We start from the raw sequence: 24,217 nt of genomic DNA, 5'->3' as shown, positions 1-24,217 counted from the left end.
CAAACTCCTGGACTCAAGTGATCCTTCTGCATCAGGCTACCAAGTAGCTGGGACTATAGGCATGCACCACCACGCTTGGTAAATTTTTAACTTACTTTTTTAGAGATGGGGTCTTACTATGTTACTCAGGCTGGTCTCAAACTGCTGATCTCAAGCAATCCCTCCTGCCTCAAGCTCCCAATTTGTTGGGATTACAGGTGTGAGCCACAACGCTTGGCTTAAATCTTTAAAAAGAACTTTAAAAGATGTAATTAACTTGGGTTGTACTTGTAGGCCACCATGACAAGGATGACTGCTTTTCTGTGCTATACGTATTTCTTGGTTCTGATTCTTTATCTTATTTAAAGGAGTTCCTTCACTGTTTCAAGTTGGTTTCATTAATCTGAGTCAGTTTTACTCCTACGGCATTATCTACACACTTTTTTGTTGCTTGCTTTGTTCATTTTGATTAAATTTAGAGGAGAATGAGTTTATGTGCACTTCCTCATATCAAGGTGAAACCATGACACATCTTTGTGATAAAGTATAGCTATGACATAAAGCAGTTTTCTCTTAATGTAAATCCAGCAGTGCTGAAATTGTCCTCAGATTTGTAAGTTTGAGTAGATTTCAGTATGTCATCTGTGTGGATTATGAATTTGTAGGCTTTGGCTCTGAAAGCTGTAATTATCAATGTTTGAAAGACATCTCTGAAGGTGAGGATATGGAGATGATGAGCCAAAAGTTACATATATAATTACCACACCGTGCCTTCCTATCAGGAACTCTGGATATTTAAAACAAATTAGGACCTTTAGACAGGCCCTTCTCTTATCAAGGTGCATCATCGGGTTGCCCTGAATGTAGGTAATCAATCTCTTAGGCAGTAAGTATCCTCTCTTGCATACACTATTAGTTCACAGGTCTTTCAAAGACCAAGGTGGAAAAGATCCATGCCTCTCAATTACATCCCTGGCTCTTGCTACAGAGGCAATTTTTATAGTGAAGAAAAAACACTGGGGAAAAAATCACCCAATTTTTATAGTGAAGGAATCAGAAGAACTGCCTTCTAATTCTAGTCTCTCATGTGTGATCTGTGACCCCACTCACAGTTGTGGGCCTCCATTTCCCCATCTGTCAAATGGAGACAGCATACACGTTCTAACGTCACAGAATTGTTGTAGTGATAACAAAAGAGTCATAGATATGAAAGTGCTTTAAAAGTACTGTGAAGTTCCTATAAAACCCAGGAAATAGAAGGGGGGAAAATCATGCAGAATCACATTATTTCCTTGGAATTTTGAATATTCGTTTGTTTCCATCTATGGCTAAGTACTAAACATATATGTTTTTGATATTTATGAAACCATTGAGTACATAGTTACTCTATTAATAGCCATGACTGGAAAGTATTGAGAAAATGACAGAATTCCTTGTCATTGATAAGTAACAAAGGAACCAATCCTTTCAATGGTAAAGGTGCTTAGACCTGGCTCATAGCACTTAGGCTCTAACTGATTTTCTTTAAAGAAAACTCCTTAAGAGTTTTCTAAGAACAAGTGAAGTGAGATTGGCCCCTGAGTACAGAAAGTGGGTGGCTAAAGCTTCTTTCCTCAATAACAAGTTTAAGTGCCTTATTTATTTTTGTGTTATTAAGTGACACTTGTAAAAATGCTTTGTTGAGTAATGGTGCTATGGCAAAACTAAAGTTTATTTAGGACACTGCTCCGCCCAAGGTGAGCAATTAAAGCAGGTATGTAAACCTACTCCCCTGGGCTCCTCCATTCAACCTCTTAAGTAAGTAGTACTAGCAATGAAAAAGGGTGTGGGGCAAGGCACATGGCAGAGCTGGGGGTGAGAAGAAGTGGGAAGGGCAAGAGGATGCCCCATGAAAGAATGAAAAAAGTATGAAGGTTGATAGGGAATCTATAACTAAAAATGGATTCTAACTAATGACTGACTGATATCACTATATCAAGTTAATACAAATTGAGGTGGCATAAGATTGATTTAAAAAAAAACAAAAAAAAATTCTTTTTCTCACACGGTATAATAATAACTACCTTATTTTAAATGTAGCCAGGAAGCACCGTGTTTGCTCATGTGATTAGGTTTCCTCACTTCCCACACCTGGGGAAGTATCAGCTAATATTGATTTAGCACTAATTTATGCCTGATGGTCAGGACCAACTAGAAAGGAGAAAAACTGGTACAAATTAGCGGGGCTTTGTGGTCACAGAAAGTAGTTTGAGCTTTGACTATTGTGTATCAATACAAATCACTTTTTCTGGGAGGAAGTGGAAAGAAATTTTTCAGGGACCTGAATCTATACTGCTGTTCTGCTAGTGTGCTCAAGATTTTGTTTAAAATGTTAGGAAAGGATAAGATCAAGTTGCATTCTTAGATTTTAATATGTTTAGTTTATTAATCTGGGAACTAAGCAAACTAGAAGCAGAACAGGCTTTAAAATATCTGACTCATTATTATATTATAAATAATAACTGTTAGCCAGTCAGGTTTATTTCCCTTCTCCTCAATTTGCTATAATAAAGAAATATCCATAATCTAGTCTTATATTTTTAAATGTCACTGTAGATTATTTGGAATGATAGAATTAGTTACCAATCATGTAAAATGAATAAACCTCTTAGATTTTTCTAAAAAAATTCTACAGGTAGAATTTTAAAAGCTGTTTTCTTTGGTAATTTCCACAAATTGATGTCAGGTATGAATGTTTCTTTTATTTGGATGAACATGGAGAAAATATTTGGGGCCTGCAATTATACTTGGTAAACTTTTATTCATTTCAAATCTATTGTTTTGCAAATTTGCCTGATCATAAGGATCACCTGGGGAAGTTGTTGAAAATTATACAATCCTAACCCTCCCACCATCAGGCCACCTGAATTAGACTCTCTAGGAAAGGGGACTGAAATCTGTGTTTTTAGCAAGGGCCTCAGATATGCCTGATGATCTGACAGGTTTGGAAAATACAGTTTTGTTTCCTTGTCATATTCCTCATGATGCCAGAGCTCTTCAACCCCGATATTCCCTTCTCACCATCTTTCTCTTCACGGATTACACTGTTTTCTACTCCACCCTACCTGTATTAATTTGTTTTGTGCTGCTGTAACAGAACACCAATGGCTGGGTAATTTATGATGACACCACAGACTGGGTAATTTATAATGAACAGAAACCTACTGGCTCACAGTTCTGGAGCCTGTGAAGTCCAGTATCAAGGTGCCAGCAGTTGGTGAAGTCTTTCTTGTGGCATTATCCCATGGCAGAGTGTCACATGGTGTAAGAGAGAGAGAGAGAGAGAGAGAGAATGAGAATGAGAATAATGGGGGTGAACCCACCCCTGCAATAGTGAACCAACTCCCCTGATAATGGCAATAATCCATTCATAAGGGCAGAGTCCTCATTACCTAATCACCACTTAAAGGTGCCACCTCTTAGTACTGTTACAATGGCAATTAAATTACAACGTGAGGGGGTGGGAGCAGAAAGAAAAAAAAAAATTTCAACATGAGTTTTGGAAGGTACAAACATTCAAACCATAGCACTATCTAAGAAGTAAGACACACTTATATCAGCCATCATGGCCTTTTGCAGCAGTGAGTCTCTGCTATGGTGGTAGTGGAAAGCAGGAGGTAAAGGATGCAATGAAGGGTTGGAAGTATGGTTCAGAAAAGTCTTTCAAGAGATTCTTCTCCTAGACAATTGGTTTGTAGATGACTTTGCTACCTTCTGAAATGGCCACACTCAATCTCCCTTTGATCTATCCAAAACTTTACCTTACTTTTGACATCTTATCCTCCTTCCTTCCTGTAGTAGAAGGGAACATTGTGCCTTTTTGTCACCATTGTGCTCTTGATCAAATCCTCTAATGCTAATAATGGAAACTAAATCTATTAATTTTCTTCCCCATTCAAATACTTCTTGATTTTTTTTTTCTCCTTTGGCTTCTTTGGCTTATGGGCATATCAATAGGCATTTCTTCTCTTTTCTTTTAAACTAAACCAACATGTACTTTCTTTGGCTCTGCTGAACCCCAATATCCCATTTTATATCATACCTTATTTTTACTGTTAAACTTCTTAAAAGGAATATTCTGTATTGATGCATCTACCTTCTTACCCATCTTGTTAACTTAGTTGTAATTTGGCTTCCATTTGGCCGTATTTTATGGACACTATTGGCTTAAAGATGATCAGTGATGAGATCCAGTGCTTTTTACTTAGCTCTTAACCTTCTTTCCCATTCAACAGCATGTGACATTGCTGACCACCTTATCCTTTTTTTTTTTTTTTTTGGAGATAGAGTTTCACTCTTGTTGCCCAGGCTGGAGTGCAGTGGTGCCATCTGGGCTCGCCGCAACCTCCACCTCCTGTATTCAAGCAACTCTCCTGCTTCAGCCTCCCAAGTAGCTGGGATTACAGGCATGTACCACTACGCCCATGTAATTTTCTATTTTTAGTAGAGACAGGATTTCTCTATGTTGGTCAGGCTGGTCTTGAATTCCTGACCTCAGGTGATCTGCCCACCTCGGCCTCCCAAAGTGCTGGGATTACAGGTGTGAGCCATGCCACTGCACCTGCCTCACCTTATTTTAAAAGCTGCATCCATTAGTGATCATTGAATATAAGAGCAGAAACCTACTCAAATTATTGAAATAAGAGGGTTCTGAATATAAGACTATAGGAAACTCTCCCACAGAAATTATAGTAGGACTGTACAAGAACTGGAATAATGAACTATGAAGCCATCAGCAACCAGTAGAGTTGTAACAAGTAATTATTCAACACGTGGTATATTCTAGGAACGCCATAGTTGTTAAGTGATCAAGTAGTGAACAGAAGAGACAAACAAGGTTGCTGCCTCTAGAGACTTTACAATCTAGTAGGAAAGGCTGGGCATTAGGAAGTAAACAAATGTGTATTGACAACTTGTAATGAGCAAAATAGATGGAAAAGAACTGATTTAATGATAGATTGTTATAGGTTATTAGTGATGGGTGAGGACTCAGGAACGACATTTTAAGGCATGGCATTTCAAGGGAATTGAGGAGCAGGGAGGTAGAAGAAGTAATTTAGGCTGAGGATACACCTGTGTGAAGACCATGTAGGAGTGTTTTGGGGGAAGTGAAAGGAGACATTGTGGCTGGAACCTACAGGGTTCCAGGAAAGGAGAGCAAAAGTAGGTAGAGTGGGAGGAAAAAAGTCAGGACAGGCCAAGCCAGGCCTTTTAAGCTATTTTAAGGAATCTGGATTTCATTGCAAAGTTATTGGAAGACACTCAACATTGCTATGCAGGAAACGTGGCTTAACATATTTCCAAGTTTACCCTGACTGATAAGTAGAAACTAGATTGAAGAAGGTAAGAGTAGAAGCTGGGAGACAAGTTGAGTAGCTGCAGCAATAGTTTAGGTAAGAGATGACAGTAGTTTGGCTTAATGTAATAGCAGAAGAGATGGAGAGAAGTGGATGGATTAGATATCTGTTTATGAAGAACAAATAAGAGGACTAGTTGGAGGGGGCGATGGTGGGGAGAAGAATGAGAAATCAAAAATATTGTCCAGGTTTCTTGTTTGAAATAACTGGATAGATGGTGATAACATTTACTGAAATGGGGAAAAAAATGGAGACAATTTTCTCAGAGGTTAAGAGAAAACAGGAATATGGAAATTAACATTTTAGTCCTATAAATGACACATTCATTTTAAGTATTCATGGGGACTTAACATATTGAGCAGTCAACTGGATATACAAATATGAAACTTGGAGGAAATATCTGGGCTGGAGAGTTTCATTTAGGAGTCACCAGCATTTTATAGTATTTAAAGCCATGGGAATGTCTGAGAGTACCAAGAAGGTGAGTTTATAGAGAAGCAAGCAGAGAATAGAGCCCAACTTTTAGAGGGGACTAGAGGAGGCATAGCCTGAAGAGCACTGAGCAGCAGTGGTTAGAGAAGTAGGGAACAAACCAGGTGAGTGCAGTGTCCTTGACTCCTATAGAAGAAATTTTTTTTTAAGAACTGAGCCCGACCATTTATGTGGAAAACTGCTAAAAGCTGGAATAGGAAGAGGTCCCAGAAATAGCCACTGGGTCTGGCCATATGGAGGCAGTTGATATTGATTAGCAGTTTTCAGTGGCATGAAGCCAGATTGGAGTAGACTAAATAGGAAAATAGTAGATTAACAGGGTTAAATAGGAAATCAGAAGTAACATGTAGACATATCTCTCAAGAAGTATTGCTGTGACAAGATCAAAGAATTTGGACCGTAGATGGAAAGGGATGGCATAAGAATCTTTGTTTTGCCTTTTAAAATAAATGTTAGCATAACAGCATGTTCAGACATTACCGGTAAAAATCAATAATTTGATGATGAAGAAGACGGAGATAACTGCAGAAATGATGCCCCTGAGAAGACAAGAAGGGAAGGAATGCAAATCAGAGGTGGAGAAGATGGCTTTCGATAGGAAAGGAGAACATGTATTAACCAGACAGAAGGGAAGGAGAAATTGATACAAATGTTGAAAAAAAATCATAGATTTGATAGTGGGATTATAGTGGAGATGTATCAGCAGGGAGGGGGCTGGAGTGGGGGATGGTTTTGGAGGATTGAATAAAATGCATAAGAAACAAAATAATCGGGGGCCGGGCGCGGTGGCTCAAGCCTGTAATCCCAGCACTTTGGGAGGCCGAAGTGGGTGGATCACGAGGTCAAGAGATCGAGACCATCCTGGTCAACATGGTGAAACTCCGTCTCTACTAAAAATACAAAAAATTAGCTGGGCATGGTGGCACGTGCCTGTAATCCCAGCTACTCAGGAGGCTGAGGCAGGGGAATTGCCTGATCCCAGGAGGCGGAGGTTGCGGTGAGCCGAGATCGCGCCATTGCACTCCAGCCTGGGTAACAAGAGCAAAACTCCGTCTCAAAAAAAAAAAAAAAAAAAAAAAAAAAGAAACAAAATAATCATCATGGGAAAGTCAACTTCCTCTCAGGCTCTCTCCCTCTTTCTGGTCACCTGGTCTGATTTCTCCTTCTTTCTGTCAGTCACTTCATTCTTTTCTCTCAGAAGGCAGGTTTCCTCTCTTCTCTGTGCCCATGACAGAAAATGACCACTCCATGCACAATTCTTTATAGAAAAACATTTTATTTATTAATTTCAAATTCCCAACGGAGAAAATTTAATTGGCCCAGCTTTAGTCAGTTGTTGAACTCAGGTGAAATCAACCATGGCCAGAGGAGCAAGGTTATTTTGTACATACGTACATAGCTCTCAGTCCCAAACCCTCTACGGGTTGGAGGAGGATTGTTTTTCAGAGAAGAGGGATATTAGTTTGCCAGATGCCCCACAAAGCATCTACCAAACTTATCTTCTGAGACCCTAACTCTATTTTGTTAAGGAGTACTTCTGCCCTGCCTTCTTTTCTACTTTTGGTTTCTTTTTTTTTTTTTTTTTTTTATTTGTTTGTTTTTACTTTTCCCTCCATGGCTCATGTATAAATTTTGTCTTTCACCGTCTTTTTCTTTATTTCTATGCTTTTTACCTTTGCCAAGTTCATTTGTGCCCATGGCTTCAACTACCATATGGACATGGATAACCCCCAAATCTGTATCTCTTGTCTTCTCAACTTCATTGTCATTTAAAAGCTGCCTCCATTTGAATATTCTCTGGTTCTTTTATTTATAGCTGAACTCATTATCTTTTCACCAAACCTCCTCCTTCCCTTAGCTGCCTTGTTTGTGTTAAAGCCATGACTATCTTCTCAGGCATCCAAGCTTGAATCTTCAAAACTGGAGTTTTCCTTTCAAAGTCCACATGGTCTTCAGCTGAGAAGGAGCATGACTTGCACTGTATTCCCCTCTGCTGTCCTCCATCATTCCCTAACTCATGTCACCTAAACTAATATGGAGTATTCTCCAGCCTCCTACATCATCTTCCAACCATCAGTCTCTAATTCCAACCATCATGTTGTAAACTATTCTTTCATTAATCTTCATAAAGCACAGCTCCACTCATGTTCTCCCCACCCATTGAAGAATCTTCATCAGCTCCTCACTGCATATCCAATAACGTGCAAGCCTTGCCTTACAACCAAGGGCCTCCATGAACTGTCATCAACAGACCAAGACTTACCTTCCATTAACCATCAGCCAAACCATCAGACTCTTCAATCATCTTCTGCCTGGTTCTGTGCATTCCTAACTACATGACTTCTTCATACTATATTTCCTGAAGCCTTTTCTCAAATGAGATTTCCCTTCCATCATTTCCATAGTACCCTATTTACATCCCTTTTATGTAAGGCAAATCTATAGATATGGCTTTAGCTTTGTCGGCATATCTTTTTATCCCTATTTACCAAAGTGTGAGAAGAGGTAAACCCTACAGAGTGTAGAATAGTGTCTGACACTTCAAAAACATTCAATAAGTAAACTGATAAGGAGTTGCTATGGCTTGATGCAGTATTGTTGCTACTAAGCTCCCATTTAGGCTTATTAGGGGCATTAATATGGACCTTTTCAATAAGATGCTGAGTAGGGCACTCTGAAAATTGTATGTTTCAAAAAGTTTAAAATAATAAAAAGAAACTTCTCTAGTCAAGCACTATCGATGAGTTGATGGCACCCTAACAACAGTCCCTCAACACACCTATTCATGTGGCAAAAAATAAGATTCAGCCACATAGGAAGAAACCTATGACATACTTTAATGACTTTAAACTCTCATTTAAAAAAATAACACCATGATAATCAAACATATTCCCTTCATAGGACTACTACTGCTTTCATGTCTTATGAACACTCTGTTTGGGACTAAAACAAATAGAATGTCACAGCATGGAAAGAGAATATTTATAGTTCTTTGGCCTCCAAGTTTGACCTGTGAACGTGCTGGCTTTATACAATACAGTCTTTTACTTAAATGGCGAGAGTCTTATGCTTCAGCTTAAGACACACAAGATGTGCCACTGGCACCATACTTGGCAACTGGAGCTACTGTGGAGATGAAAACTGAAAAACCAGTGGTTTTCATTACTGTTTTCTATCCTTGTAGAAATAACTGTACATTTATTCTGGGTGACCTTACCAGTTAAAAATAAAATACCTCTTACTATTGCTTCTTCTGAACCTCTTTTAGAAACAAAGTTTTTGTTATTTACATATAATAGTCTTGTCTACTTAATTATCATTCATTTTCAGTTCCTTTACACAGGCCTCTTGAGAATAGCTCTTCTTAATAGTGAGACAGAACTAAATACCAATCAGCAGATGTCACTCCTTAAGTGATCCTCTTCGGCTTTCTCTGTTTTTTTCAGTTGTCCTTTTTTTTTTCAACTGCCTTTTCTCCATTGCCAATTATATTTTCCTTTTTTGGGGGAGATAAGGTCCCACTCTGTCACCCAGGCTGGAGTGCAGTGGCACGATCATAGCTCACTATAATCTCAAACTCCTGGGCTCAAGTGGCCCTCTGCTTCCGCCTTGCGAGTAGTTGGGACTACGCTTGGCCCCCATTTTCCATTTTCAGCCTCTGATGAGCTTCCAGGAACCAGTAGTACTAACAACCATAATACAAGGTATGCTTTCTTTTTGAATGCCAGCTTCAATACAGATATCTGTGTGGTTTACAGTAGTCACATCAGGTATTTTTCTACCCGGTGACTGCTTTTGTAGCAGATACACCTGTTAGATTTTTTTTTTTCCTGAGGAAAAGCACAAGTTTTAGTTCATAAGATAAACATAAAATTTGCCACTCTTAACAACATTAAACAAATATTTATTGATCATCTACCATATACTAAGCACCTTTTGGAGATTCAGCAATTATAAAACTAATAAGTCTTCACTTCATGGCTGTTCTATTCTAGACAGACAAAACAAATAATTTTAACAAATCATGTTTTGGATGGTGATAGGTACTCTTGAAAAAGAGTAGGATAAAGAGCAGGAAAAGCCTAGGGGTGCTTAGAATTCTTAAACAAGTGTTCAGGAAAGCTCTCATCATAAAGGTGGTGACATTTGAGTAAAGACCTGATGGAAATGAGTGAGCAAGCCATGTGGATATTTGGGGCAAGAAACTTTCAGGCAGAGGGAACACCTAGTGCAAAGGTGCACGTAGGCTGTCACAAGCAGTAAGGAGTTTAATTTAAGCATCTGCCAGGGACAAAAATTCAGGCAAGGCTTTTTTTGTTGTTGCTATTAGGAATCAATTTACAAGAGAGTTTAATCAGCTTAAGATGAAAATCAGTGCAGATCTGTTTAGTGTTCTTTCCCAGCCATGACCTCATTGCAAATACTGACAGCCTGAACTGCCTCTCAGATTTGGGTGGGCCTTGGATGCTCAGCCAGGCAAACCCAGATGGAGCTAGAAGAGGAAGGTTTTGGTAGCTCTGTGGGCTCTGTGCTGTCTTCATCTCGTGATCTCTCCACACGTGGCTGCATATAAATATGTAGCCAATGATTCCAAGTTTTAATTTAACCTAAAATGTAGTCCATTACCATATTTGCACTAAGAAGTAAGAATAACAGAATTTTATCTCAGATTAGCTAACGGTAGATCCTTGCCCCACAGATAGCCACAGCATGGGGCTACTGAAACAGAGGTATTTCTCATGCCACCAAATTGTGCCTTCAATTTTGTCTTCTTTACACAGGACAACATAGTAATGAAGTCATTGCTAACATTAAGCCTTATATAGGATTTTCAGAGATTGTTATACTTACATTCAACCAATATGGAAAATCTTCACTAGGCCTAACTACCCCATAGCTAGCATAGTAGCATAACAATGCTCTCCAGCCCAGCAATAGACATCTTATTCTAAGGGGTTTCCAATTTACTAAGAACATTTTCCTAAAGCTTCTATATACCCTTGGAGCCTACTGTCATCCTCAATAAGAATAAAATATTATCAAGAACTCAACAAATGGACATTTGAAAGCAAGCACTGAGTTTAATTTATTTTAGGCCACCTTTGATTTGTTTGAAGTCTGTATTCCTTAAATATGAAGATCAGTAATTACTTCATGAGAATAAAGGTTTGAGACAATCAAGGTTTCTATAGCAAAGAGAAGTGACTGAACGACTCCATTGGTCATGATGACTTACCAGTAACTGAAAATAGTATTTTAAGATCATACTAATTCTGTTTCTCTGTGCAGGTTATTTAGATTTGCTTTAGATGTATAAGTCAGCTGTGGTAGATTTGAACAAACACAGAAAGTCCTTAAACTATCACTAGATATGTTATTTTAAATTTAAAGTAGGCATTGATCATTGTGATAGTGACCTAGTATAAATTTAGAATTATTATAACCTGATGTGTTGAGGTTGTCCCATAAATATATTTAGGAGTAGCTAGAGATGACATTTCTATAATGCACCTATGCTATAATCAAAGCAACAACTTAGAATTTACCAGCATATAAAAGAAAAACCTTAATTTTCTTTTCTTTTCTTTTCTTTTTTTTTTGAGATAGGGTGTCATTCTGTCACCCGAGCTGGAGTGCAGTGGTATGATCATGGCTCACTGTAGCCTTGACCTCCTGGCCCTTTGGGCTCAGGTGATCCTCCCACCTCAGCCTCCCACCACTCCCCGCTAGTTTTTTTTTATTTTTTTTTTTTTTTTGTATTTTTAGTAGAAATGGGGTTTTGCCATGTTGCCCAGGATGGTTTCAAAATCCTGAGCTCAAGTGATCTGTCTGCCTTGGCCTCCCAAGGTGCTGGGATTACAGGCATGAGCCACCGCACTTGGCCAACTTTACATATTTTTAATCTGACAGATTTTTTGCTCTTGCTATTCTGAAAAAGTCATTGGAAAGAAATCATTTATCATTCTTTTTACATACAAAATAATGCAGTTTTTAAATTAATGAGATAGACCAATTATATAAAATTTGAAAGAGTAAAGTTTTTACCCTATTCATAATTAAAATATATGTTATTCCAGAAAACAACAAAAAAAGTAGTGGTCTAATTCCATTTGTAAAATTTCTTTTGAACTGAATTTCCCGTTCTTTTGAACGGGAACTTATCTCACAGATGAGATTTGTGGGCCATTGTAAATACAAATTATGTACCCCACAGCTTTGAGTTGTTAGGCACTACAACAGAGGGCTTCCTCAGACTCTTGAGCCAGTCTGGGTGAAATTTTTAGCTCCCCATATACTAACTGAGTGATCTCAGGCAAGACAGATTATTTATGCCTCAACTGAGACCACAGTAAGGATAATAATAGTATCTACCTTGTGGATTATATGAGGACTGAATGAAGTAACACACATAATTTTCTTAGAATAGCGGCTGGCACATGGTGAATAAATGTTAGCCATTATTCTAATATGTAGTAAAGTGAAGAACTATCACTAGTTTTACTGGGATGAAGTACAGCATGAAATTTTTATATTTTTATTGGGTTTCATCAGTTTTTTACAGAACCTAGTATGCTTTCTGGTCTGAACACTCAAGGAAGCAAAGAAGGATGGCTCCTGTAAGTGCAAGTGACCTTTGCATATAGTGCCTGAAATCAGAGGAAGCTTGTCAGTGTGGGCAGACACTACCAGTAGACCAGTCTGACATTCCTCTTCTCTTTTAACCTCTTGAAAATTATTCGATGAAGATCCTAACATTAATTGCTCCTGATTAAGGTTTAAAACTTTAGCTTACTGTGGGTTAAATTTAGGTTTTTGATGGTCATCCAAAATCTTTGTGTCCTTTCAGTTTCATTGCAGAATAAAAAACAAATTGACTACAATGGATTATTACGTTACATCTGGTTTTTACTCCTCTCAAGAAGCTATCTGCTTCGGAAAAGGCAACCGGGGCGCCCTTCATTAATGTATCTAACTGATAGTGTAATGACGTAAAATTCCTTATTGACCCCAGCTATCCAGAGTTATTGTCTTGGAACATAGAATTTGATAATCTCTTTTCACTGCATAACTACAAACGTTAGGCTGTAAAAATGTTTTACTTTCTTCAATCCAGGTTCCAGACATTTCTCCTGATCACCAGAGGTTCTTTTGATTAATAAGGCTCCTGGTCACGAAAACTCAGCTTACTAAAATTAAGGGGAAGGGATCCAGTCTTCTGGTTCTGACTCTAAAACATCCCACCGGTTGCAGGTGTACTTGCAAGTTAAAGTTTGCCTCACGTGTCCTCTGTCTCAAGTCGTACAGACGGTCCAGGAGGGTGAAGCCCTGCAGCCTGCCTAGCGGGGCGTGTGCGTGTCTAGGGGTGTCGGGACACGCGCAGGACACACACAGTACCCCTTCCCTGGTGTGGTTATTACCGCAAGGCTGTCAACTTTTACGCTCCTTCCTGCGCGCACGGCCCCCTCCTCACGCTGCCACCCCTCACGCCCGCCTTCAAAGTAGGAGGTACCATTTTCATTGGATATTGCTCCTGTCACTCCTACTCCAGAACCAATCATTCGAGTTTTGGTGGGGAGGGACTAAGCCAATGGAAAGGCTCGCTACGGCCCCTGCTGGGTCCCGAGCGCCGGGAGGCGGTGCCGGGGGCGGGGTGCGGCTGGGGCGAATTAGTTGCCATTCGGAGTGAGGAGTGGGTAGAAGCGGCGACGGCGGCGGCGGCGGCGTCGTTTGCGGTGGTGCAGACTCCGCGGAGCGCCAGCACCTCGAGGCCCTTTCTCCCTACCCTGGTCCACAGAAACAGGCCTCCCGGCCCTCCCTGCAGCTGCCGCGTTCTCCTGTGCGTGCAGCCCCGCGAGGGCTGAGGAGAAGGCTGCGAGCGGCCCTCGGGGCTGAGTGATCCGGGCGGTTGCCCTGTCAGCGCGATGCCTGGAGCGGTGGTGGAGGCGGCTCCTGGCTCCTCGCAGCCCCGGCCGTGACCGCCACGCTGAGCCCAGCCGGGCGGTTGGGGCCGTTGGACGCTGGGGCCGTTGGACGTTTGTTTTCGCAGCCTTCCCCTCCCCCCTCGCTGAGGCGGCGGGGGTGTGCGTTGGGGAGGGGGAGCTCCGAGACTCCTCCCTCTCCGTGATACTCCCGCCCCTCCCCCTTACACACTCGCACGCACTATCGCGCCGGCTCCCACACGCTCGAGCGCCTCCCGCCCCGCTTCTCCGTGTCGGCCGACGGCGTCCAGGGCCCGCGGAGCCACCATGTCCACTGCCTCCTCCTCCTCCTCCTCCAGTTCCTCTCAGACCCCTCATCCCCCGCCGCAGAGGATGCGGCGCAGCGCCGCGGGGTCTCCGCCCGCCGTCGCTGCCGCCGGGAGCGGGAACGGTGCGGTTGGCGGCGGCGTGGGCTGCGCCCCGGCTGCCGGAGCCGGCCGGCTGCTGCAGCCCATCCGCGCCACGGTGCCCTACCAGCTCCTGCGGGGCAGCCAGCACAGTCCCACGCGCCCGCCTGCCGCCGCTGCCGCCGCCTCGCTGGGCAGCCTCCCAGGGCCCGGCGCGGCCCGCGGCCCCAGCCCCTCCAGCCCGACGCCGCCGCCGGCTGCAGCCACGGCCGAGCAGACACCACGGGCCAAGGGCCGCCCGAGACGGTCCCCAGAGAGTCACCGGAGGAGCAGCTCACCTGAGAGACGGAGCCCCGGCTCGCCTGTGTGCAGAGGTAGCGAGCCCAACCCTCCCGTCCTCCCGGGCTGCGTCTCCCCGACGGTGCCCTCCGTGGAAACTTCAGCCTCTTCGGGCTTCTCTTTACTAGTGCATTATCGAAGGTGTGAAAGTGGCTTTGGGAATCTCACCCCCACCCCCTGCGGTCGCTGCGGGGCTTAAAGGAGCGAACTGAAAAGCAACTTTTATTTGACCCTCATGCCGCCCCTCAGATTTTCTCTTCCATCACTCGCCTGTTTCGAAAGGTTTTTCACTTTAAAAGCTGGCTAGCTCATTCGTGTGTTTGCTGTTTGTAGCCGGGGAAGGAGGAGCTGGGCGAAACACTTAAACATGCTCACAAACTCTCCAGCAGCGGATAAGGTGGTGGTTGTAATCTCTACAGTCTCTTTGTGCTTTCCTGCAAAGTTCCTAACGTGCCTATAACTACAGTGATAATTTTTTTATTTTTTAGAGGGATGGTGGTATTAGTTATGATGTAAGGATATCGGCTAGATGTAATGATATGTACTAGAGGGGACAGTTTTGAATGTGCAATTGAAGTATATACAATTTTTCCCCCAGTTCTCTCTCTCCCTCCGTTCCTCCCTCTCTTCCCCCTGCTCCGACCCCCACTTCTCTCCCTCTCTGCCTCTCTCTCCCCTCCCCTTAATATATTCATGCATCAGAGCACTCCTGCACTAGAAACAGTTTATGCTCAACCAGAGATTTTCATGGATGAATTTCTGAAAACTTATTTGTTGAATGTGTTTGTTTTTTCCTTCCGTTTTTAAGTACACTTAACAGTTCAGGATCTCAAGTTTCTTTTTTGTTAGGTGTCAAAGGTAATGGTAAGCTGGTGGATGCTGTGGGTTTTCGTTAGCGTTTTCTGTTTTGCTTTGGTTTTGTTTATGTCTAGGGACACAGTGCATGATCTAGTTGATCCCTGGGGGAGAAAAGGAAGATTAGCCAAAACAGGGACTTAAAGCTCATAAGGGAGAGTGGAATAGCTAATATTATTAGATACCAGCCTAGAGCCTACAGATGCTGCTGCTGCTGCATTGTGGAGGGAACAGATTATACCGGGTGGAAAAATCTCTGCTTGGAAGGGAAACACTGTCAAAGTCTGTACATTGTTTATGTGGTATGTGGATTTTTTTAAATGGAGTTTTTTTAATGAAGGTATTAGAGTTGGAGAAAGTGGTTGTCTGCATTATGATACATTGCAGTCTTGGTGTTTTTGTTTTAATATTTCAGACCTGTAATTAGCATGTTACTAACGCACTTGTTTTCTGACCACCTCATGGTGAACCAGGGTAGGATGTAGTGAAGTGGGATGAGTACATGAGCACTAAGAAATACATCCTGTAATCTGTATGCACTGGGAGGAATATGCTCCCCCACTCCTCCCCCAGGTCAAGCCAGCTGCTGCAGAAACTGATAGCAAATCCTGAATGAATGAATGAAAACAACGTGATCGCCCTAATAATGACCACAACTGAACACACGTCTTTGGCTGTATTTTATAGAAAAGGCCACCATTTTCTAACAGATTAATGCCATATGCAACTCCCTTGCACATTTTCTAGAGCTATACGAAATGAGAAGTAACAGAACGAACAGAAAACAGTTACATAAATTTTTTAGTGATTTTGCTCCAACAGTGAACAAATTAAGTTTTGGGATTTTCTTGTAGGGACTAAGAGGCATAAAATAAGCATTGCAGCTTGTGTATAGAGGGTCTCGTGGGTAAGTAAGAGAAGTTTCGGTAATTGCTGCAACAACATAATGGCCATGTAGTACCTCCTCCCCTTTCGTATATAAACACTAACATCTTACAACAGATAATAATACAAGTTGTTTTTCTGCATCCTTCAAAAGACTTAACTGCTTAGGAATTACATGCTCCATCATCAAGCAGTTTTAATGAAATTTGTGATCTGGCTTAAGCTATTCTCTTTGTTGTAGTATGGCACATCCGAGTTCAATGCAATTTTAATGCAATCATGATGAAAACACTTTTCTGAGTCTGGTTGTGGAGCAGACAGATTTGCAGTGTCAGAGAGCTTGTGTTGGGAATGGAAGGGCTTTCTTTGCTAAAGATATTTTTCTACTGTTTTAAACACCCGGTGGTTTTGTCAATTTCTTATATTGAAGTGATTTTTGAATGCGGGCTCCTGTGCCCCCAGTTCCCTGGTTATATCACTCCTATGTTACTTCTCCCTGTCCGCCTTTTCCCTCCCTACCCAAATTAAAACTATCCTACTATAATCTATTCTGTTTCCTTAGCTAGTTAAAATCCATTATCTGAAGAGTTGATTTAATTTTTCAAATGGTTATCTTCTCAGTTTCTTTTGAATGCTGTAAGATTCTGACTTGATTGGTTTTTAGCCTCCACTGGTCAAGGCTCCTGCTGCTGCCACTGCTGCTGCAGACACTGACATCACTATACTGCATGAATGAAAAACAACAACATGCTCCATTTCTTCCTCTGCTCTCTACCTCCTCCTTTTTCTGCACACTTCGTGTGTGTGTGTGTGTGTGTGCGTGTGCAAGACGATGTTAAAACTGCATTTTGAACTATATTTTGAAACATTAAGTAGTTGATGGCTCAAGGAGTGTGTATTTAGTATAGAGGCATATTGTTTATGGAAAACTGCAAATGCTATGGGCATTTGGACTAGAGGTGACATAACTGAGCATTCAGTATTTCATGCATTTTATCTGAGTGATGATTATAGGAGAAAATATAGTAGCTTAAAAATGTTTTTATGATTTTTTTACCAAGAAATTGTGAAACAACACAGTTTCTAAATACATTATATGATTATCTGCCTCTTAAGCATTCATAATGTGTATGTTTGTAGGACTAGAACTAGAGTAATAAGAAAATTGATATTCAGATTGTTTCACAATGCTGAGGAAAAGCTGAATTCTATAAATAGGAATAGGCAGTTTTAATATTATTATAATGTTAATTTATACAACCCAGGAAAAGATGGTAGTTCCCTTTATTTTTGTAACATAGTTTTAAATAATTTAAATAGTTACTATAGTAGAAAATACATAAATCGCCAGACACCTTGCTCCATATAGAGGACATGGAGTTTTACAAATTGAAACTGTTTTGTTTGTGCTCATGGATCGTTTTCTGTTTGTTTTTTTTTTTTCTTTTGTATTTTTAAAAAACTTCAAGTCTTGTTATTTACATTCATTTCTGTACCTTTGCCATTAGTAAAATGTCATCCTCTCTCTTGTTTTGGTCTGAAGGGTCTTGAAGTGGTGAATGACAGGCTGCTGAATGAATCCTCAGGCTCCCTGTGATGTGTTTGTAATAGATGTAAAATCATAAAGTATTATGCAAATAGTTGTTTTTTTGTAATGGTAATACACAAAGTCTACCTTTGAGATAAATAGAGCAACTCAGATGAGAAGAAGCAGGATGTTAGTGTTAAAATTAATGATCTTTAAACTAAATTATTAGTAACAACCAAAAAAATATATAATAAAGTTGCTTCTTTTTGAAACCTCACAGAGCAGAACCCATGGATTTAAACATAGTACAAATACTCACAGTTTTACTGTGCAAGATAGAAAGTAGGAAATGCAAACCTTTTTTTTTTTTTGTAAAGCTAGAGCATTAGGATGAATTATAAGTTCTAAAAGATGTAAAAACAGTCATATTTAGAGTAGTCTGGTTAGAGAATACAGCTTATCTTTAACTGTACCAAATCTAATAACAAAACATGGAAGAGCTTGTAATTTATATAGCACCTGTTATGAAAAATAGCATGCGTTGGTTCCTAATTTAACATATCAGGTTTATTTAGGTCTGATACTCTAACAGATTGCTAACTCTAGAGTGAAATTTCATTAGACTTTTTCATGAGCATCTTGAGAGCCTCATTGTTTTATACATAAATAAGTTATGATTCTATTCTAAAAGATAATACAAAGCCAGCCAGAATATAATGTTAAATAACTGCATGCAGTGTAAGTTTGCCTATGTGTTAATTCATTTGCCTTCAGTTTTTATCTTTTCCTTAAATTTATCTTTTTAAGTCATTTTTATACTGAGCTCAGTGGAATACAGAAAATTTTAATAATTTTTTCTCTTTTTAGAGCTACTCAGATATTCTCTTTCTATAAAGTTTATTCTCAGGCTGATATTCTTGGAAATTAAGATCCTCCCTTTCCATTTTAAAATTAATTAATTTTCTTAGAGTGCTTATAGAAACTTGTTTCAAAGCTTTCTTCCACTGAGTGAAAATGCGTTAAAGTTTTTATTTTTTTCTAAAGAGACAGGTCTGACTTTTGGAAAAGATTTTAATTCTCAGAGAACTATACTAGAGAGCAGCAGTGTTCATTATTTACAGAACTGATTTTTTCCATCAGTTATCTCATGGTGCCTAAAATATCTAGATCAATGAGTGAATAGCAAAATAGATAAATGAATTTACAGTTATTTAATCAAAATCTACTGTCTTATGTTCAAAGATTATGTTCCTCCCAAATAACTGTTATTCTAAGCATTTTGAATATTAAATAGCTAGGACATATAAATCACCTTAGTCAGTTTTTAACTGTATGTAAAGTTCTTTGTCTATATATTCAATTGGAAATCATTTTATTAATTACAGTACATTTTACAGAAGGACATTTCACTGCAGTTTACTTTTCTGCAAGGACTTAATGCAAATTAGGATTTGTACTTTGGGGAAATGTTGAAGGATAATGGCACGCTTGTGATTTTTATTTTACTTGTGATAAGTCAGACTACATGTGAATAAAAAAATAAAAGGAGTAACTGGGCTCCATGGTAGTGAATAGAATGGAAATAAATTACAATGTTCAACAAATGGCTAGTCTAGAGAAGGTTTTCCTTAAGTCTGAAATTTTTAAAAATTCTAAAAGTCTGTTTTATTAAAACGTTCACAGGCAGTTAATAATCTGCCAAAGAGTATATTCTAATGACTTAGTTATTCTTAATTTTAGTCTGCTCTTTTCTCCAGAGCTTAATATTTCCAGACATCACCAAGATAGACTTTTTGGTAGCCTCTGTCCTAGGCCTGTATCTGGCACTGCTTTTTGTCTTCAGTATATAATTTATTCTCTTATTAAGTGTCTAAGAAGACAAATCACTGACACTCTTTCTGTGCTATATGCTGTTTAATTATTTTAACAACAGGTTGAATTTATCTAACTGCTGGTCTCTGCCAAAAGTAAGTGGAGGAAAGAGAACACAAGTACTCATATATTGATATAGAAAGCCTAGGGAACTAATGGAAAAGCAGATACTACCTGTGTTTCCCTCTACTCTTCATCTGGACCCTTGGAAGTGACCATGAGTTGACTCAACATTTAACTAGTCTGGAAGAATTTTTGTGCTTATTCTGAAGAACAAATTATAATGGATTAGCAGTAATTCTGAACAATCTGAGGATCTTATGAACAAATTGTGGAAAAGTATTTCACTGTAGTATGAACAAGGATGACAGATATCTTTAAGCAGTGTTGTTTATTCCAAGTGAATGTTATTGAGGCACATACCAAGAGGCAAGTTCCTGAATACCTCAGTAACTTTCCCTATATTATGCTATGTCTCTAGTTGTAGGTAGAAAGGAAGAAAACATCTACTTGTGTGCTAACTATATGCTAAGCAAAGTATACTTTGATTCAGCAAGGATTTAGGATATGATGTTTCATTCCAGATCCAAAGTTCATACCATGAGACTTTCCTGTTGCCCCTAACTCAAAAAGACTCTGATGTTGATGATCAGCTTGGTTTCTGAGCTGAAAGAATGACAAAGGAATTGGTTTTCTTTTGTTTCCATGACACTATTACGCTGTGCTGGGATATGATCTGACATTTTCAGAATGTCTAAAAATGTGAGACCTAGTTTGTTGAGTGTGACTAAAATGTAGATGGATTGGCCATATTTCTTCATTTCTTTCTTGCATAAAGTTGTGTGTGTGTGTGTGTGTGTGTGTGTGTGTGTGTGTGTGTGTATGTGAGAGAGAGAGAGAGAGAGCACGACAGAGAGAGACATCCTTGTTCCTGAGGAAGAGAGAGAGAAATCCTTGTTTCTGAAGATAAGAACATGATTGTATCTGGCCTTTCTTACATGTAATCAGAATCTGTACTGTCCTCAAATTATATTATAGTTAATAGAAGTGCTTTTTTCACCTTTTTGCTGTTCATGAATGTTAAAAGTTAATTACATATGGTGCTAAATGGATGAAGGCTTCAGGAATCACTAAAGAGACAGGTCTCAAGTGATTGTCCCAACAGCTGGCACTAGGTTGATTCATCCCTCCCAAAAGACAACAGACTTCCAAGAGCCTGCAGTTTGTGGGGTGAACTGTGTACGTATGTAACTTAATGAAGTCTACCATACTGCACCTTAATGATGGCTGACCAAAAATAGTGATGATTTAAAGAAGCTAGTGGGCCTGGTGCAGTGGCTCACCCTGTAATCCCAGCACTTTGGGAGGCTGTAGTGGGAGGATCACTTGAGGTCAGGAGTTCGAGAACAGCCTGGCCAACATGGTGAAACCCCATTCTCTACTAAAAATACTAAATTAGCCTGATGTGGTGGCATGCACCTGTAATCCCAGCTACTCAGGAGGCTGAGGCATGCAAATCGCTTTTACCTGGGAGGTGAAGGTTGCAGTGAGCTGAGACCACACCGCTGCACTCCAGTCTGGGAAACAGAATAAGACTTCATCTAAAAATAAAAAAAAAAAAGGAGGCTGAGTGTGGTGTCTCACACCTATAATCCCAGCACTTTGGAAGGCTGAGGCGTGTAGATCATCTGAGGTCAGGAGTTTGAGACCAGGCTGGGTAACATGGCAAAATGCTGTTTCTACTAAAAATACAAGAAACTAGCAGATGTGGTGGCATGCTACTTGGGTGGCTGAGTTAGGAGAATCGCTTGAACCTGGGAGGCAGAGATTGCAGTGAGCGGAGATTGTGCCATTGCACTTTAGCTTGGGCAACAAGAGTGAAACTCTGTCCCCCACCCCCAAAAAAAAAAAGAAAAGAAAAGAAACTAGTAACCCATGGTTGTGTGGCAAAATTGTCTGCCAGGTTATTAGAATTGTTAAGAAATCCTGCCGGGCACAGTGGTTCACACCTATAATCCTAGCACTTTGGGAAGCTGAGGCACGCAGATGGCTTGAGTTTAGGGTTTCAAGACCAGCCTGGGGAACATAACAAGACCTTGTCTCTACACAAAATATGAAAATAAGCCTGGGCATGGTGGCACACTCCTATAGTTCCAACTACTCAGGAGGCTAAGGCAGGAGGATCACTTGAGTGCGGGAGGCAGAGGTTACAGTGAACTGAGGTCACCCTACTGCACTCCAGCCTGGGTGCTAGAGTGAGGCGCTGTCTCAAAAAAACAAAAAAGTTAAGAAATCCACCAACTATCTAGATGTGTTTCATAATGAAAAGGCAAAAACTGCTACAACTTCCTGTCTAGTGTTACTGAAGATCAAATACTTATTACCTACTGACAGTAATAATTCCTTATTTATCCTGTGTGGCCATAAAGAGAACTTTTGTGGATAGTCCCTATAGCTAATTTTAACTTTTACATTACTAAAAAAGTAACTTTCTGATGAAACATTTTCTAACATTATTACACACTTAATGGTTAAGCATAGTGAACAAGACATAAATGAACTCCTTGTGGCTTGATTAGCTTTATTAATAACTTATTGATAATTTATATACATAAAAATGATTACTATAGATGATGTTGAGTATAAGACTGAATGAGTATTGACTGACTAGAGTTGCAGCATAAATGATTCTATAAATTTGCTTTTGGGGTTATTTGCTGTTTTTCTGATGAAGGCGGAGCAAAGCATGTTTGACAGAATTAGTCCTTGATAGTAAACCTGGCTGTTTTCTCTAGAATTATCAAATGAAAGGCCAAAGTAATTGTTTTCCAAATGGTTCCATAGACATGTCTTAAGAGACATAAATGTATCCTGGGAAATACTAGATTTGGAGTCAAGAAAACTTGGGTTCTCTTTTCAGTTTTGACATTCGACTTACGGCAAGCCACTAACTCTGCATCTTATCTTCTATATCTTTAAAATTAAGGGGATAGGCTTGTAAAGTTTTAGTTGTTTAGGGAGAAGATTCTGCTATTGAGAGGAAAAGAAAGTTTATTAGATTAGATGATTCTTGAAGTGTTTACTTATTGAGCTTTTATGCCAACTACTAATCTTTGGTAGAATTCAATCTAAGGTGATTTTATTAACTTCTTTTCACAAATGAGGAAATGAGGTCCTGCGAAGTTAAGTAATTTGCCCAAGATCAGGCAGCATGCACAGGGCCCTTGTAATGCTCTAAGTCCTGACTTCAAGATAGCTGAAAGTTGTTTTTGGAACCCAGTTACTTATGGGGCAAGAAAGTATGCACAATGTATTGTCCCACTGCTTATATGGTTAAGTCATAGAAAGGCTAAATATAGCTTTGGGGCATGAGGAAGGAAGAGAAAGCTAAATGGGACTAGACCCTAGGGTGCATGAAACTTAAAATAGCTGCAGCTATCCCCAGTAATTATGCCATCATTGGGCCTTTCCCTTGGTCCCTAAAGGACCTATCACTTTGTTAAGACAGAATTTAGCATTTGATTTTTAAAAACTTCCTTTCACATAAAATTTCAAAATCTGGGTAGAATAAGGTCTCTTTTGTGTATTTTCATATTTGGCGATGTAAACTTTAAAAACTCTGCCAATATATAATAAAGTATTATAAGGCTACCTTCAGCCCCATCATATGATTCTCTACATTTATCATCCTTTCATATTTTAGCAACTTTTAACATAGTATCTTTTTATACAACATTGTCATGGCAAAGCAAGGCACACTGCCTTAAAAATAATATTATTTATATCTGCTTGGCCCTTTCACTTCTTTTAGGTTTGTTGATGTAATATAGAAAAGAAATTTTAATCTCTATTTTAATAATTTCTTCCAGGGTGTTTGGACGTTTTTTAGTGTCATTTGTGCTTACCGTAAGTTCTGCATAGTAGTCAATGTGGAAATGATTCTCTTTTATAGGTAACATTAGATATTGTATTTGTTGTTAGGATATTAAAAGTATTATATAGAATCTTTGTGATGGATAAAGTTTCTTATAACATTTCTTCTATAATTATATTTACTTTTCTGTTTAAATATATCAGTTATACGTTGAATTAGTGAAGTGTAATGCTGGTGTCTTAGAAGATAATACAAGCAGTAGAACCCCGTGGCTCAGGGTTACATGAAGTCTAGCCATATGGAAACTTTGCTATTCTTCATACAAACTTGTGATCTTTCCATGAAGATACAAAAATATCATAGTAAAATATAGATTGGTTTATATGTTAGCTAATCATAAACAAAATATATTTACAATATCTTTTGAAGTTCTATGTCATTTTCTTTCTTCTAAAGTATTCTTGGAGTTACTCTGACACATTATCCCTAAAAGAATCAATCAACTGTCCTCTTCCTGCTTTTAAGTCAGACCACTAAAGTGTCTAGGACTTACTAAACTGGTGTTGGCAAACATTGCTAAATGCAGCTTCAGTAGTATTGCAAAAGTGATGATTTAGACTGTGCTCAGAAATTAGATTTTTGAAAAAGGCTATAGTATTCTGTAATATTTT

At 39.6% G+C, this 24,217-nt stretch overlaps 1 protein-coding gene and 1 long non-coding RNA gene across 6 annotated transcripts in view; both read left to right on the top strand.

Moving 5' to 3' along the window:
* On the top strand, positions 1–12,752 carry LOC116557269. Its single transcript, XR_004271451.1, has 2 exons — positions 1–78; positions 12,430–12,752. It is a non-coding gene; the product is annotated as an uncharacterized LOC116557269 (long non-coding RNA).
* A 782-nt stretch (positions 12,753–13,534) lies between these two features.
* Positions 13,535–24,217, top strand: part of GLCCI1 (glucocorticoid induced 1) — a 153,621-nt gene continuing 142,938 nt past the window's right edge. For 4 of the 5 annotated variants that reach the window (XM_032286747.1, XM_032286749.1, XM_032286746.1 and 1 more), the window contains exon 1: positions 13,566–14,567. In XM_032286747.1, coding sequence (XP_032142638.1) covers positions 14,114–14,567 — 454 coding nt within the window. In that variant the 5' untranslated portion in view covers positions 13,566–14,113. Of the gene's footprint in view, positions 14,568–24,217 lie in introns of all 5 variants that reach the window. The other variant, XM_032286745.1, reaches the window with a different exon arrangement.

This window comes from Sapajus apella, unplaced genomic scaffold (genome assembly GCF_009761245.1).
Source record: "Sapajus apella isolate SASKATOON/1434 unplaced genomic scaffold, GSC_monkey_1.0 scaffold19, whole genome shotgun sequence".
In the NCBI taxonomy this organism is placed as follows: Eukaryota; Metazoa; Chordata; class Mammalia; order Primates; family Cebidae; genus Sapajus; species Sapajus apella.
Note: the sequence above shows the minus strand (reverse complement) of the source record. Positions and strands in the feature narration are given on the sequence as shown.